The 16,648-nt window shown below is 39.8% G+C and overlaps 1 protein-coding gene across 2 annotated transcripts in view; it reads left to right on the forward strand.

The window, feature by feature from the left end:
* The window catches only part of cntnap2a (contactin associated protein 2a), a 412,736-nt gene that overhangs the window by 287,861 nt on the left and 108,227 nt on the right, over window positions 1–16,648 (forward strand). For both annotated transcript variants that reach the window (XM_061713895.1, XM_061713896.1), the window contains exons 13-15: window positions 238–357; window positions 1,246–1,361; window positions 4,696–4,783. In XM_061713895.1, coding sequence (XP_061569879.1) covers window positions 238–357; window positions 1,246–1,361; window positions 4,696–4,783 — 324 coding nt within the window. The remainder of the gene's footprint in view (window positions 1–237; window positions 358–1,245; window positions 1,362–4,695; window positions 4,784–16,648) is intronic.

The raw sequence follows: 16,648 nt of genomic DNA on the forward strand, positions 1-16,648 counted from the left end.
CACAATGAAAACAACACATATTATCTCAAAGTCAGCCAACATGAAATAGTGTGACCCTGTATGGAGAATGCTACTATTACTAATAATAATATTACTATATAATCTTATATCATCTATAAAGTGCCTTTCGAGATTCTCAAGGTCGACATCTTTACAAGCAGTAAAATTAGTATTATTGTGAATTCTTCTTTAAAAGGGCTCATGTTTGCATTTTGTTGTTTCTCTTTCATGCTACAGCCATCTACGAGCCATCATGTGAGGCCTATAAGCATATGGGTAGATCATCTGACACTTACTGGATTGATCCTGATGGCAGTGGACCACTTGGCCCCTTCAGAGTCAACTGCAACATGACAGGTGGGTGTGTGTCCCATCACAGTTTTTTTGTTCTATTTTTACTCTGTCAATCACCAGTGACCTGCAAGGGAAGTAAACTCCACAGCCTCTCTCATTTTTAACCTGAGACAGGAGGAGGCTTAACCTACTACACCCAGGGTTTCCATAGCAACATAGCACAGTCACAGTTAGTGACATTTAGTCAGCATCCAATACAGATGCTTAGATGCAAGTAAACTTCAACACAGACACCACAAACATATATAAAACAAAGCTGTTATGCAAATGTGAGAGTGCTCCAGCATTCTAAGTGACACTTGTGGCACACAGCCACCCACTTGCACACTTCTATGCACACACACACACACACACACACACACACTTATATACACACTCACAAATGCAGTGGAATAAATAGATAGTGAGGAATAGCGGAGCACATAGGCAGTGCAAAGGCAAGACTTTTAATGAAATGTCACTGCACCCCACTGGCTAGCCCCTTAGTTAAGCTGAATAACACACACACACACACACACACACACACACACACACACACACACACACGCACACACTCTTTCTGTTCTGACACACATGCACACACCTCAAAGACCTGAATGACAGATAAGATGTACAGGGAGGTGGTTTTATTGGTTGGTTCATCCTATAACAACTAACAAGTCCCCATTAAATTGTTAGTTTTGAAACAGTAACTTTGATTTTACACACACAAACTGCACTGCTAGCTAGCTGTTGTGGTTGCACGTGTCAGTATGTCTACAAGTCAACCAATCACTTTCATATGAAATATACAGCATATATATATATATATAGATTACCATAGTAGCATTTTACTTTCTAACATGTTTCATATTATTGTGTCTTTTGTTTGCTTGTTTTTTTTATTCATAGAAGATAAAGTGTGGACAACAGTTGTGAACAACTTGCCACCCAAGACCATAATCACTGGCTCAAGCAGAGAGAGACGAACTGTCCTACAGGTCAACTACAGCGCCTCTATGGACCAGGTAACACACCTGCATGGAGTCAGCACACAAAATCTCACATTGAGTACAACGTGCATAGATTTAAATTTCTGGGGAACCAAGATAACATATTATAAAGTACCTAAATCAGCTTGTAATTCTTGTACTTTGTGAAAGCACAACCTCAAATTAAAGCTGCAAGCAGCGATGAACGGGCCCTCGCACCCTTGTGCACGTTCAGGCTGCAGTGGAAGTGCTTGTATGACTTGCATGTAGATTCTTCAGGGCTGGACATTTAGCGGATGACACCACCCACGACTCTCTATATCAAACCATTCAAAAGTTATGGCAAAAAATAGGGACTATCAGATATCGACCAATCAGAAGAAGGGGCGGGGCTAATTCATGCCAATGAAGGTCAAGTACTCAAAAACGAGTCAGATGACACCACCCACGACTCTATGTCAAACCATTCAAAAGTAATAGCAGAAAGTAGGAACTATCAAATATGGGCCAATCCGATGAAGGGTGGGGGCACGCTTTTTGGCATCTAGCATCGCCACGGTAACGCTTTTGACTGAGAAAAGTAATGCACATCATCGCAGGATCGAGACGCACATTTTGATGTATAACACACCTGGGTGCACGTTACGGTTCGGGCGAAGAAGCGGCCGAAAATTGCATAAATTGAGCCAAAATTACACGATTAATTCAAAATGGCCGACTTCCTGTTTGGTTTCGGCCATGGCGCCAAGAGACTTTTCTTTAAATTGCGACAAGATACAGGTGTGTACCCTTTTCATGATCTGCCATGTCTGTGTAATGTGTGCAGAGCAAGAATTTGTATTTTTACTTTGAAAAATAAAAAAATGTATGGACCTGCTAGAAAAGTGTGTGATCCCTGCGTACTTTTCTGGTTTGATCCTGCCGTCCCACACGTGTGAATTTCCTTTGCCAAACAGACTCCTACAGCTTCATACAACCGCAGGCCATGACTTTTAGACTTGTTGCTGATAACATGCTACATGGTCCTTTTCATGGTCCTGAGCACATGCTGCCCATTTATTCCTAAAGATGAATTACATTCTGAAATATTATTCATCCTACCGTAATACATGACTCCACTGTGTGATGGTCCGGTCCAGACCCTGCCGAGCCCAGATATGTCGGCACACCTCTGTAAATTTAATGTAATGGGATTGGAGTTCGGATTAATCCCGTTTAGGCTTGCGTCTTTCACCTTATCACACATCCAGATTGCTTGAACTCTTCAATTATATCACATACTATAGAGGGAGAATACCCAAATTCCTCACAATCTTTATATGAGCATTTTTATAAATATGTCAAGTAAATTCATATGCATTTATAGTATTGAGAATTTATGATTAAATAGTATTTAATTCCCCTTTGGGGATTGATGAACTCAATTTGAATTGAATTTACAAAGTGGAGATCCTCGGCCCATCTTTGTTTCTCGGAGCTTTGTGTGGATGCTGCTTTTGTACCAAACCATCATCATAATCACCTGTTTGAAACAAGATGACTTCTTTCATTCACCTTTTACTAGTCCTATATTTCCACCAGTTCATTGAGCCTGAGGAGAAAGGTAAATTGGAGTCAAAAGTAGTGAAAAGTAAAGTTTCAGTTTCATCTTAGTGTATATTAAAAAGTAATTGGGGCAGGAAAAAAAAGGAGATCTATATTATTAGAAAGAAAGAAAGTTTTGACCTTCCTCACACTACTGTATATCCACCTTGTGAGTGGATGATATATTTGTTGAATATTATATCTTGAGCAATCATCATGTAGCTTTTGGAGTTGTTATTTTATTTCAAATGAGCACATGTATTGTTTTAAATGAGTCCTAAGCTGTAATAATAGACCTTATAATGTGTGGTGGAGTTACACTTTTGTGACCAACAGTGACGTTGAACTCAGTGTGCTTTTGCTTTTCTTTTCCTTTTGTTGTTTTTTTTGGGGAGTTGGTTTTCTTTGGGTAAAGCTTCACAGCTTTTTTTTCTTCGGCGTTACATTGCCTCTGGTTTGGTTGCCGAGCAAAAGCCTTTATTACTTGTGTACCAGGAAATCAATTGAACTATTATTGTATTTCCATTAACGCCTCTTATTACTGTTAAACATATATATTGTGCACTTTGGACAAGCTTTGATCATGTGTATGCCATATATAACATTTTAACCATTGTAGCATTTCAATCACTAAATGACACTTCTTTTCATACTTCAAAAGAAACCTTAATATGGTTAGGTTTGAATAACATCAGATTCTTACTACAGATTAAATGCTGGTACACGCTCTATACTGCTTCTCACTGGCTTGTACTACTTCACTTCACTGAACATGGTGGCTGGATTCAGGCTCTGATTTCACAATCTTCACTCAAGCTGCAGTGACAGTGTCACGTAGTGTCATAGTGACGACGTGACGTAGTGTCACATCTGTCCGTCCACAAGCGGGTATTCATAAATTGCTGGACATGTGCCTTTTTAAGTGTAACTAATCTTCCAGGCCCCGATGGACACCAAGTCTCAATTAATATTGCTTTTCCCAATGCACAATAGTGTGCATAAACTCTTAAGTCAGTCTGTGGTGTCTTGTTAAGCTTTTACAAATGATGATTTAATCGTTTCTGTGGGTAAATATAGCTTATTGGTAACCATTTGGTTTGATCTAGCAGAAATGTCCCTTGTCTTGTAAAAAAAAAAAAATTAAAGCCACATTCTCCCAGTTGTAAAAAAAAAAAAAAAAAAAGTGTTTGCTTGAAACTTTCTTGAACGTCCATTCTCTGTGTATTCTGGGATTACCTTACAGTGTTGTCGTTGGAAAGCGATGCAACCCAAATCTTGAGCAGCGACTCCGTCTTGGAAATGCCCTGTGATAAATCAACACAATGAGTATTTTAGCCCATCCCTGTATGACTTGTCTGCAGCAGCTCTTCAACATACAGCTCAGATTGTCTGAGCCTGCTCCCTCACATTCAAGAGTCAATACCATAATCTTTCTACTGAGTGGTTATAGATTGCAGTTGTCAGTCTCAGTCAAAAGCAAACTGTGTGTGAGCTTCACAGGATTCAACACCTCCATAAAGAGTGACAGCAGCTTTTACCTGCAGTATGTTCAAGGCCGCTATGTTTTATGGCATGGCATGGTTTGAGTTGAATATCCCTACTGAAATGAGGTCCCCTCACTACATGTGAGGCTCACTTGTTCCATTTCGCAGCCTTTAAAAGTCATAGGAAGCACAATTAGAATGTCTTTTTCATTTTGGGGTTTTATAATATGCTCTGACGTGACATTGACCCGTTTGCTGGAGTGAGATGAGGTGAAAATGCACATCCCTGCTTGTGTTTCCAGGTGACGGCCATCACCACCAGTGCAGAATACTGTGAACAGCAAATTGCCTACAGCTGCCGCATGTCCCGACTGCTCAACACTCCAGGAGGTAAAGGCTGAAGATGGCATCTTTTTTCACTACTGTCTCCGATGAAAGTAACTAGTGCTGACGCAAATCGGATGATAGCTTCATGTAACCTAGAATTTGATAGAAATTGTGTTGTTTTTTTCCAACAGCAAAGCAATATCTTCTACAGTCAACAGTAAGGGAGAAAAGTAAATAGTAAATGAACCGAGAAGGTCAAAGAATGCAAATGCTCCGTACTGAATGGCCTACTGGAAGGGGTTTTGTGATTTGATCGACCTAAAGCAACAGCTTCATCCATCTTTTATTTTCAAAAATTGCTGCAGGGAGAGGGAGTTTTTGCCAAGGAGCTTTAAATCCACACCAGTAGTTCGCTGTGGCCGAACAGATGTGCAAGACACCCTACAATGGTTTTTCCTATCTGCATGTTTGAAGCGTCCATTTATAATTCAGATTTTTGCCCCGCAACAAGTCGTTTCCAGATTGTGCTCATTCTGATGAGATTAATTTGGATCACTCTCATTTGCATTAGACTGACTGGGAGTCAGCTTGGCTGCAACGCACTTGATCATGACCCAGTCGTGTTTTTCCATTAGTTAGGTTTTCATTTGTTCGGCTGGTTTGTGAAATTGTCCGGTCATGTAAGGTTTGACGTGCAGGATTTGTGTTAAGACTTTGTTAAATTTTAGGCAGAGTGTTTGAGGAGTTTCATTGCAGCGGTTAGGAAGGCACACATTTGAACAGCTGCTGCTGGTGACAGAAGAGACAAAGGCAGCAGCATTTTCCAATAGTTCCTTTTAGTCTGTGTTGGTATAACCCTTAATATCTTGTTGAACTAATTTATATGTGAGTGTGTGCGTGCTCAGTATTATCCAGATCTGAGTGTTTTTCCTCTCTGGGAATAAAAGGCTTGCTGTGATTGTCAGATCTACTTTCCATTTTGTATTTCCCCCTTTGCCAACACACACACATGCAGTCACACTAATATGCACACATATTACACACTTGCATATGCGCATTCACACCGTGACCCACCTTGGGGGTGCAGCTTCATAAAGACAGGACACTCTGAAATTAAATTTAGTGAGAAGAAAGTGAGGGAGGACTACAGAAGGTGTGGATTTGTTAGATATGTGCGTGTGAAGGGTGGGCTTATTTTACTGACTGAAAATCAGGAGTCCATTATATCTGTCTGATTTTAGTGTTTTGACCGCTCAAAAAATTAAAATAACTGTTTTAGGATCAGTGCTTTGTTTTCAAATGAGATTTATAATAAGCTTAAAGCTTCAGTTTGGCTAAAGGCATTCAATTATTATGGTAACAGTTAGGAGTTCAGGACTGCTGCATTTGAATGGAGAGTACCCACAAAGGTAGTGGTGGGATGTGTGTGTGAGTGTTTGCACCTCTATTTGCATATATGGGTCTTGATTGGCTGAATAGGAATGAAGCAAACGGTGGTAAGTAATAGGTGGGTATTAGTGCAGCGGGCCAAGACGTTGCAAATAACTTCCACTGCACTGAAAGATGGCCCCTACTGTACATCTACAAACACAGAGCACAAATGCACACACGCATTCACAGGTAAATACCCCACTGTATCATATATATATTCTCAAGCTTGAAAGACCGTTGTGAGAACACACCCAACCCCTCACGTAACCACAAACATACACACACACTGAGCCAAACAGTCATTAACTAGTTAACTCTTAATTCACTGCCTTGCAAGTTAGGGAAATCCAATTACTAATCTAGAATGACAGAGAAAGCAGGACCAGGAAAAATCATTTACCCAAAAATATGCTTCATAAATTACCTGTCACTTTTCATCAAATTACATTGTCAGCAGCATTTTCCACCGTGAACCACGAGCACACATGCACACGTGGCCCTACACACTCGCTACTCCTCCACATCCACTTTCTCTCCATCCAGATCTCATCTATTAGACAAGGATTGGCATTTTGAAGCCAAGCGAACCGTTAAATAGGAAATATATTCTGCCAGTAGTGACACTCTTATTTTGAAACTTGGATAGTAATTGTTCTAATTGTCTGACCCCTTTCTCACCTTTCTCCTCTATCCTGTTCCTTCTTTAATCACCTCGCTCTTTCAGACACATCTGACACCTGCAAGGACACTCTGTCCAACGTTCACTCATTCACAGGATGGGAAAATAAAATAATGGGGAAATTAAATGCTGAAATGTGCAGACACTTAAAAATAAACATGATACAAAAACAACTCTTCATTTTATTTTTTGTCTTCCTCCTTATAACTTCATAGACATCATTTCTTGCTCTTTTCACTGCGTCCTATATTCGATAGCCTCAAAATTTTCACTTTCTATTCATCTTCTATCTCAGCTTATTTCACACTTTTTTCTTGTATTCTGTCTTTGTACTCTCCTTTCATCCCCTTCTCCATCTCAAGTCTCCAATTTTGCCTCACATTGTTTTCTTTCCTACCTCTTAAGTCTCCTTTATTCTGTCCTTCTTATTCCCTGGACCATTCTTTTCCCTCAATTGAGCACTTTTTTTCCCATCAATGCAAGAATCACAGATTTAAGAGATGCAATAGTACCCTTTACTTATAATTTAGGATTATTTTGTTCACCTGACACACACTGAAAATGAAAAAAAACAAGCATTATTATTATTTTCTCTCAGCTATCAGCAACACTACTGCCTCATATATACACTGTATGTGTGGCTTGTTTAAAGTCAATAAACTACACTTGCTGGCTTTTAGATGTCTAAAACAATTTAACTCTCGCACAAGCGTATCTTTTTTGTCAGCAAAAATAATAAGTTCAGTCACGCTGATTTCCAGCAAGTGAAGCGTTTAAAGGTTCCTGCTTTTTGTAATATCTGCCAAGAAAGCCACAGTTTATGAACATTTAGTTATAGCTATTATAACAACTGATTAAAGTGAGGGAATGATTTTTCCCCACTGTTCATAAAAGAGGAACCAAAAGGACATGCATTCATCTGCATGAACAACAAAACATGTCCCTCAGTAGATACTTAGTATTGTTCGTTTTTGAAAACGTATTGATTAGGTTTTCACAGGATACCTTTGTTATTGTTGCACAAAGGCCTCTGAGATGAATTTCTGGAATAATCATCGTTCATCTCTCTTAATAGAAACATTGACATGGATGAACACATCACTAAACATCTGGTGCAGGTATCCCACCTCAGTAACAATTTATTATTTATTTCAGTTTATTTGAGGTTTGCAAACATGATCAAACACAAACTCACACCTTTAAACTCAAAGAGGCTCTGTTAACTTGTGAAACACCACGCTGTTACTCTGAGTTACACAGACTTCCCCTGAAGCGACCGACAGACACATTAAAAGCACGCAGGCTAATGAGAAGAAAAAGTTTTCCATCAAATAAATGAGCTTATTTACTCAGTGAACTGTGGTTCACAGACAGAAGATGATAATATATGTACAGTTTACAGTCATTGCTAATACTCTCACATTTTACTGCTTGTACGACAAAGCACGAGCTAAATCTCTCACCCTGCTGACAGCAAAAATGCAATTATTACATAGTGTTATTGTTTTAGGATTTTTATCACATTGTAAAGGGTTGAATTTATTAGCTGTGAAAATGCTTGAGGCTGGCAATGAGGGAAAGTTGATGAGAATGCAGGTTTATACGGCACGTAGGTGGAAAGGGCTCATCTTACATAGTGAGGAGAAGAAAAGAGGCTTTTCTACAAGCTTTCTGTACATATCACGTAGGAAGTGAAGGACTGCTGTGGTCATCACCAGATAAATGATTTTCACATCCCCTTTTTTTAAGTTTTCAAACAAAGTGATTACTTCTGTAAAGAAGACTTCAGGAAATGTTTCTGCACAAAGAGTATGTTAAATAAAACTAGTGCACATATCAGTGAGAGGTTTCGTAAACACAATGAGCTGAGCGAATCACACCCAATTAATTTAGATGTAAACTTTTACCTGGAACAACTTTGCACAGACAAGAAGTTGTATATATGATACAAACAAGGGGAGAATCAAGGACACGGGGGAGATGAAAAAGGAAGGAGTGACAAGAGATGAGAAATGAGTGCGGTTGAGGATAATGAGGCAGCGTGCATGCCTGCTGTTGTTACAGTCAAATCCTTGGGCACCTCTGGTCTCAATTATTGCCTCACAAGTAATTGTCAAGTCACCTACTGTCATATTCCACACACATACTCAGACCTCAAATCCTCCCAGGCCTTTGGTTGAACACTAATGAACTTATTCCTGCACTGCTGGTTTACCACTGGTTTATTTTCTTTCCCTCTCGTATGTGGCTTCTGATGTTCATCATTAACCTTTACAAATACAGCTGTGAGAAAGAACGACCTCCTTCCCCCTTCACTCCAGCTTTTAGTCCTCATGCCTGCAAATATGAAAGCTCCTGCTAATGGTGCACCGCTGTGAGACGAACGAGGCGAGCTTGCGTCCAGCCAAATTACAAAGAGAGTGTCAGTTATAATGCTACGTAGGAAAATATGCGGCCCTTAACTGCACAATGAGTGCTGCTGACTCATCGATTGTGTTGCCTGAAGTCAGTTACTGCTAATATTTTCTAACATTTAAGTGTTTGTCTAGCTATTCTGTGACTCTCCACAATGATGATAGTTCAGATTATTAACGCCGCTTTATAATTTCCAGTTTTTGTTTGTTTGTTTTTTGTCTGTTTTGCCTCACGCAGTGCTTTTTATGTCATTACTTGACTAATGTCCTGGTTAAAGTATCATTAATTTGTGAAATCACTTAAGTCCAGAAGCAAAGAAAAGAACAAGAACTGATAAAGTGAAAGATGAGGGAAAGAAGAACTATTACTCAGGTCCTCGGGCACCTCTCTTGCCATCCATATCTTCCATCTTTCTTTTCCCTGCACCCCGTAGACAGTCTCCTCATTAACACTAAATTATTCTGTCCAACTTCTTCTTGTTTAACTCTGGTGATGACAATCTGCCTCCCTCCGGGGCTGTTGTAGCTTTCTTTTTTTTTGTCTGCCACCCATTATTGGCAGGGGTGGGTTAACCCGGGGATTCTCAGTTGTTAAGAGGATCTTGAGGCTGACATGCAAAATTAGGCTTTTTATAGCACAGCAAATAAACGGCTGTCAGGCTTTTCGTCTGGGTTGGGAGAGAAGGCGCTTTAGGATGTTGGTGTTAAGGAGAACGCTTGTGTGTGTCAGTAAGTCGGGAAGCAAACTTATTTTTGTACAAAATGGTATTTTATAGGAGAGCCTGCAGAAGAAATAGAGCAACAAAGTGTGATCTGTCAGGGAGGAGCCCAAATCGTCCACATTGCGTAGAGTGTGCTCTCCGGCTGCTGTTGCCTCTGTAATGCGTCATTGCCTTGGATAATGCTGTCATGTGTTGTGTTGACAGAGTCGTGTGTCTTAGCCCCACCCCGTCTCTGTTTGCCTGAGTGCAGCAGTTACAGCTTACAGTCGCACAGGTGCCAGTGTCAAAGGAAAATAGTTTAACACTTTACACAACATTAAACTGACGCATTAAGGTGTTTTAGACGAGCACCATCTCTTTTACCCCTCTCTTTTATTTTCTCTGACATCACTTTTTCCTCCTCTTTATTTCTTTTTCTGTCTCACACTGTGCTTGTATCTCCCCCACTCACTCTATCTCAATCAGACAAAGCCATAAGAGATCCTGTTGGGTTCATGATTTTACCTTTTAAAGTGTCTTCTACTTAACTACCAGCCACAATGTGTGGCTGGATGGTGATTACAGCGTAAAGCCAGGCATACACTGTGCGATTATCGGCTCGTTTTGAGCCGATTTTCCAGTCGTGCGACTTTTTTTTGATCGGGCCCGATTTTGACCCAATCGTTGCTCGTGCCTCGTGCAGTGTACGTGGGGTAACAACGAGAGATTAACACCTCACGACGAGCTCCCGATCACAAATCGTGAGGTCGCAAGAAAATCAAGCATGTTTGAAATCCTGGTCGCTCCTCGTGAAGGTATCGCACAGTTGAAGCAGCTACGACCCGATTTGCCTCATCCTTTCGCAGAGAGCATGCGCAGTCTCTGATGTCACGTCAAAAACTATTATTTGTAGTTTAAGTGTTGCAAATTCACATTACAAATCATGTTTTAATAGCAAAAAAAGACCGCATTTCCACGTATGGTGCGGGTCGCCGCGTACCCTGCGCCGTAGGCTCTGCGTTGGTTTAACGCGGAACCATAAATCAGTCTTTAGTGTGTGTGCTGTCTGCTGAACTCTTTTTTCTCTTCTCACTTTGCTGGGACGCCGGCCGGATCCCTCCGCCGAGACACAACTTTTGCGGTATGCGTTCTTTGTTGTGTCAAAAAATGATGCGCAGTGCACAAACCCAATCAGAAACGGTACAGATATTTTTTTGATATATATATAAAATTATTAAAAAAATAAAGGATCCCATAACCTTTGATCAGGTGGGCAGGACGCACGTTTGGGTTGGAACAGCCCACCCCTGCCCCAAAACCGGCCTCGAGTTCCAGTACACAGAGGTCCGACGGGAGGATTATGATCGTATAGTGTGAGCAGACGGGTCACATCCGAGCATTGGCTCGTACAGTGTGAGAACATAAATCGTGGGCTCTAAACTTTTGAACTCCGCGATCTAGTCGTGCAGTGTGAGATGGGGCAGTCTCATACGATTTAAAATATCGCACAGTGTATTCCCGGCTTAACTGGTTTTAATTTTAATCTTTTAATAATAACAATTCAAAAAAAGTTGGACAATTTCAGTGCCAGACTGACGACCTCTCCCCCAGTCTGTACATGCAGTTGTCGCCTCGTCCACAAGTCACATGTATTGGTGTGTCTATAACCAGCAACGATGCAGAGTGCATGGCTTATACCCTTTCAGTCTGTGTAGAGTATATTTACCTCCACATTACTGAATTTGGTGTGCATCTTTTATTATCTTAAAAGGAAAATAACACGGCCCAGCGTTTTGCCTCTCGTAGTTGGCTTCTTTTGGCGTTATAGTTAGGTTTAGGCGTTTTCTTGTCCATTTTTGACTGAACGTAGCAGAGTCCTATAAAAAAAAAAAGTTGAGTGTACCTATATGGACAGAGTTAGCCCAGTTCTCTGGACTACAATAAGCTAGCCACAGTAATGTTTAAGTCCTTTATTTTTGGGCTTTATTATAAGTGTTACATCCAGGTATATTCATTTCTATAAAGAAATGTTTATGATGTAAGCTTAAAACCCGGCTTCACGGTTTTTCAGCCGCGCATGAAACCAAAAAAGGCTGTAGATCTTTAGGAGTGGCCACAGGGTTGGTGATTCTCATCATGAATTGTAGCACCAAGTTGACAGCGCCCCTTAATTCTTAGCCGGCTATTCCAGCTGGTTGTGTTTCATGAGACACGTTTTTTTTAGCTTAAACTCGTCACATTAATTGTAGAAGTATGATAAGTATCCCTTTGTTCCAAAGTTGATTTTACAATAGAGCATGTGTTATATCTCGTACATGCTTTTGAATTATTTCCAAGTGTTTGCTTTCAAAGCATTCAAGTCCTGTCTGCCTCCACCGTATCATCAATCAAGAATATTGCTTTACACTGGAGGACCTGGGAAGCTTTTATTGCACTTACACATAAGTTTTTGGTTCCTCAAATACACATGCACACAGATGCACAACACAGAGCTGAGCATAAGAGGGAAAGTAATACAGCCAAAATTGAGAAAACATAGCTAATTCACATACTTAAATGACACAAGTGCAGATTTATTGGTGCATTAATATACCTTTTTTTAAAAAGTGACAAAGATGAAATTGTGTATTTACTGCAGGCAGGACAGATGTCATGTTTCCTTATAGATGCTTACTAATCTTGGAGAGGATAGAGGATAGTGAGCCTGAACTACTGTAGTTTTATGTTTAGAAATGTTCTTTCCTGATTATCACTTCCACAGACCAAAAGCGAACCTCACCCAAAGCTCTCCTTTCTGATAAAATTCTTGATACAAGTGGTATATTTCATCTTGATTACCTGGCCTCAACAGGACAGCCCTGAAAAGTGCCCTCAGAGTACATATATATAGAATACCACTGCAGACTACTCCACAAATAGTCCACTCTGGCTTCTTGTCGGCCTCAGTGTTTTTCATTCATTTCAAGGGGTTGTCTGTGTGCAAGCTCCATACACGACAATTGGCTGCTGCATTCTCACAGTCATCAAAAAACATGGAGTGAGAGGTTCAAAGTGTTACCAGGAAAGGGATATTGTCTGTTCCCTGAGAAGCCACTGACTGCACACAGCTAACTTTGACACATAATTCTCTAATCCCCATAAGTTGAGGTGTATCCTCTCGATAGTCCTTTTCACACCTCCTGGTCAAAGCGCAGACTGTCCAGCTCCATGTAGCAGTACACCTGGGGTGCATTTTGCATCATTATAGTGAATTTGCTGTGTGAAATAGGTGTCATGACAATTGCATCTCTTTTAGCTTCCTCTTAAGCCGTGCAAACTGAAATGTATCAAAGAAACTGTAGAGGCTGAGGATAATCCTTACAATGCGCCATGCCTATTCCAGGAGGGAGTAAACCCTCTGCAGCATGTATATGATATATTATTCACACAGGCACGGGGATCTTAGGCAGACAGCAGGGAATATAATAAGGAGCTCAGGTTTGCTGGCACTGACCTCTCCATACCATGAGAAAAAGCCAATAGATGTGATGATTGAGGAGTGAAGGTCACGTTTGGGCGTGGAACCCCCACAGTTAGTCAGAGAGTCTGTAGATTTAACTAGGTTTGAGGCTAATCCTGAAGCATCTTCTGCACACTTGGCCCGATATACATCAGGTGCAGATTCTCAATCATCAAGGTCATGGTCCTCCTATATGCTTGAAGAGAAGGTGACTCTTTGTTATTATCATTATTAATATGATTGAAGTTGTTTCATTTCTCGTCCCAAAGATTGCAACAGTTCTGACTGATTGGTTGTAACTGGCTGACAGACTTATAAACCTGAAACTCTACACCAGTCAGATAGGAATGAAGAAGCCTACCAGATGAAAGGTGAAATATCTTCAAAAACCCAGAAAAAGTAATCAAGTTGCCTTCTCTTTAAGCCTTCAGGGTGACTTGAACTGATACCAACTGTCCATATAACTTTTACGGACAGAACTTCTTGAAATCTGACACACAATAACCGTGTGTCATCATAGTGGCCCTTGACATTCAGCAACCAGCCTGTTTTCCAGATGCCTCGTTCAGAGCGGAGAAAGGGACACATACTGTATACTCGTCATTGTTGTTACAGGGGATTAAAACAAATGTATGTCCCAAGACTAATACTGACACAGCTTACAATGCACCATCAAATCTACATTTGGATTTTACGAGAAGGAAAACAATTTAATAAAAAAACTGTAAAAACATCAGATGCAAATACACCTTGTGAGATGTAATGTTGAATTTCCAGGTGCTAATGCAGAAGCCCCACAAAGAAGTAAGAAGCAATATGAAAAATAAGACAGACACATGCATACACAATAAAGACATGAATACTGAAGACTTAGTTGGGCACACGTGGGGAAGCTCAAAGCTAATCACAGCATTTATTGGAGACATTACTGGTAAAGATTTCAAAATGTACAGTGGTGTTGAGATTCAAGCTTTTGGTTACACGATACACGATGATCCAAATACATAACAGTGAGAGTCAAGTTATCAACTGTATTTTAGTAATAATTGTGTGCCAGATATTATCAAACAAAGTCAAACTGTCAAACACATTTTTTCCTGTACTATAAAATACAAAATTACTTTAGATTCCCCAGACTACCAGACTGCAATGTCATAGTTAAACCTCCTTGGACAAGACATGAAAGTTTAATGTCCGGTTGTGAGCTTGAACAGCCACAAGCAGAACATGCCAGCTCTGCCATCTTTGCTAAAAACACATCAAGCTGCTTCTTCACCGAGCTTGTGCTAACTTCTCCTTGTATCTTTTTTTTCCTTTTTCTTTTTCTTTTCCACACACTTACAGGCTTTTAGAGAGCAGGGTGAAACAGTGCATCCAGACTAATGTTTTCTACCTTTGCGCTCTTCAGCCAAAATTAGACATCAGTCAATACAAAGTGCCTACAAGGCAACCCATTACCCTTTTACAAAATGGAGCACTCAGCACATAGTATTGTGAACACTTTGCTAATGGTTTTGTTACCACCATTGTTTGCATTACAATTCAATATGAGACATTAAACTTGTCAATAGTCTCCTGAGCCAGATGTAAAGGTGAGTTATAGGAAGGAATCAGTTTTATTTTTTCTCATATTTCATCTGAGCAACATATTTTAGGCTTCACAAAGCTGCAACAAAACATGGAGGTGAAATTGTTTGGAAAACAACGATTCTCAGTAAAAAGTGAGTAAAAAAGAAAACGGCAGATGCCCCAAACACCTGTCCATCATGTCTATCTATTCACAGAAACACATATATTATTTAAAAATGTGTGCTGCAGCAGATATATCATTGAAAATACACACAAGATAGAGGCTATAAAAACAAGGACACAAAACTTAAACAGTGTAAATTTGTGCGGTAGACATTACCTTCTCTGATTAAAAAATAAATAAACCCTCATACACTTTGCCTTATCTTATTCCATTATCACTATGTGTGTTCTTGCTGCAGCGTTCCCCCTGTTATCTATTTTCTTCTCCACCTTCCATATTTTTATCCTTCTTTTTTACCCATCTTCAGTGTGAAACACACTGCGCTGAAAGGTGAGCCTAAGGCGTCGCAAATACAAAGGTACCACACACAAATACGAGATGCACAAATACACGTCAATTTACTGAGAACTTCCAACAACTCTGACAACTTGTATTGTTGTCTGGGCTTTGTCTGTTTAAAGAAGAGCTGGCACTTCTTTAATGCTTATATTAAACTCGGTGAATATGCTGTGCGTGTGTTGTTATTTGTGCGAGTTATAGAAGTGTGCCCGTCTGTTGGTGAAAATGTTGTCTGACAGCTACATCTTTTAAAGACAAGTAGGGAAAAAAAAGAAGCTCCCTACATGTTTAGCATTAAAATGGTTGAACTGTGTATTGTACACAAAATGACTGATGTTGAAATGGACCTTAAAGCTTATTGATTTCCTATGGGAAATTCTTATATTTTATGGATTCAAGAATTTATTGTCTTGCTCAAAGGAAAATATTGATTTACTGAATATCAAGTTGTCTGTGATATCTCTGTAGTGTATAAAATATACACACTGTGCATTTTTCTGTGTGTGTCTGTGTTTAAATACGTTTTTAATGAATTGTTTTAGTAATTCGCTGCACTCGGAAAACCTGACTTTTTAAGATAAGAGAAAGGCTGCTGGCAGTGAAATCTCATTAGCACAATGTGATAATAATGTACTGAGGTTTATGTCTCTTTTTTTTTTCTTTTATTCACATATTATAAAGTGAAATGAAATATCTCACCATCCTCACAACCTTGACATGTTTGTCAGAAACCCTCTTTTTATTGTTGCTGCCTTTTATACGTCTCCTCTGAAATTTGGCCTATTACAAATTGTTTGAAAAAACTCACACGATAAAAGCGAATTGTTTGTTTGTTTTGGTTTTCTGTCAGTTGTATCAAGGTGCTACAATAAGATAATAAGAATAACTCTCTTTTACTGTTAACCTTGGTTCAGATATCAGCCATTGTAGACGAAAAGTCATAGTGCTCTTTTACAAGACACTTTGTCAGGTGGTGTTTTTAGACGGCACTTTGTTTTTTCAAGTTGTGAACTGAGGAAAAAAAGGAAGCACCTTCATTTCAGTTTAGAAAAACATGTTATTTGAACTTGATCAGTTTAATACTTCCTCCAGAGACCTTCATCTGCCATGTC

Source organism: Cololabis saira, chromosome 22 (assembly GCF_033807715.1).
Source record: "Cololabis saira isolate AMF1-May2022 chromosome 22, fColSai1.1, whole genome shotgun sequence".
Classification (NCBI taxonomy): Eukaryota; Metazoa; Chordata; class Actinopteri; order Beloniformes; family Belonidae; genus Cololabis; species Cololabis saira.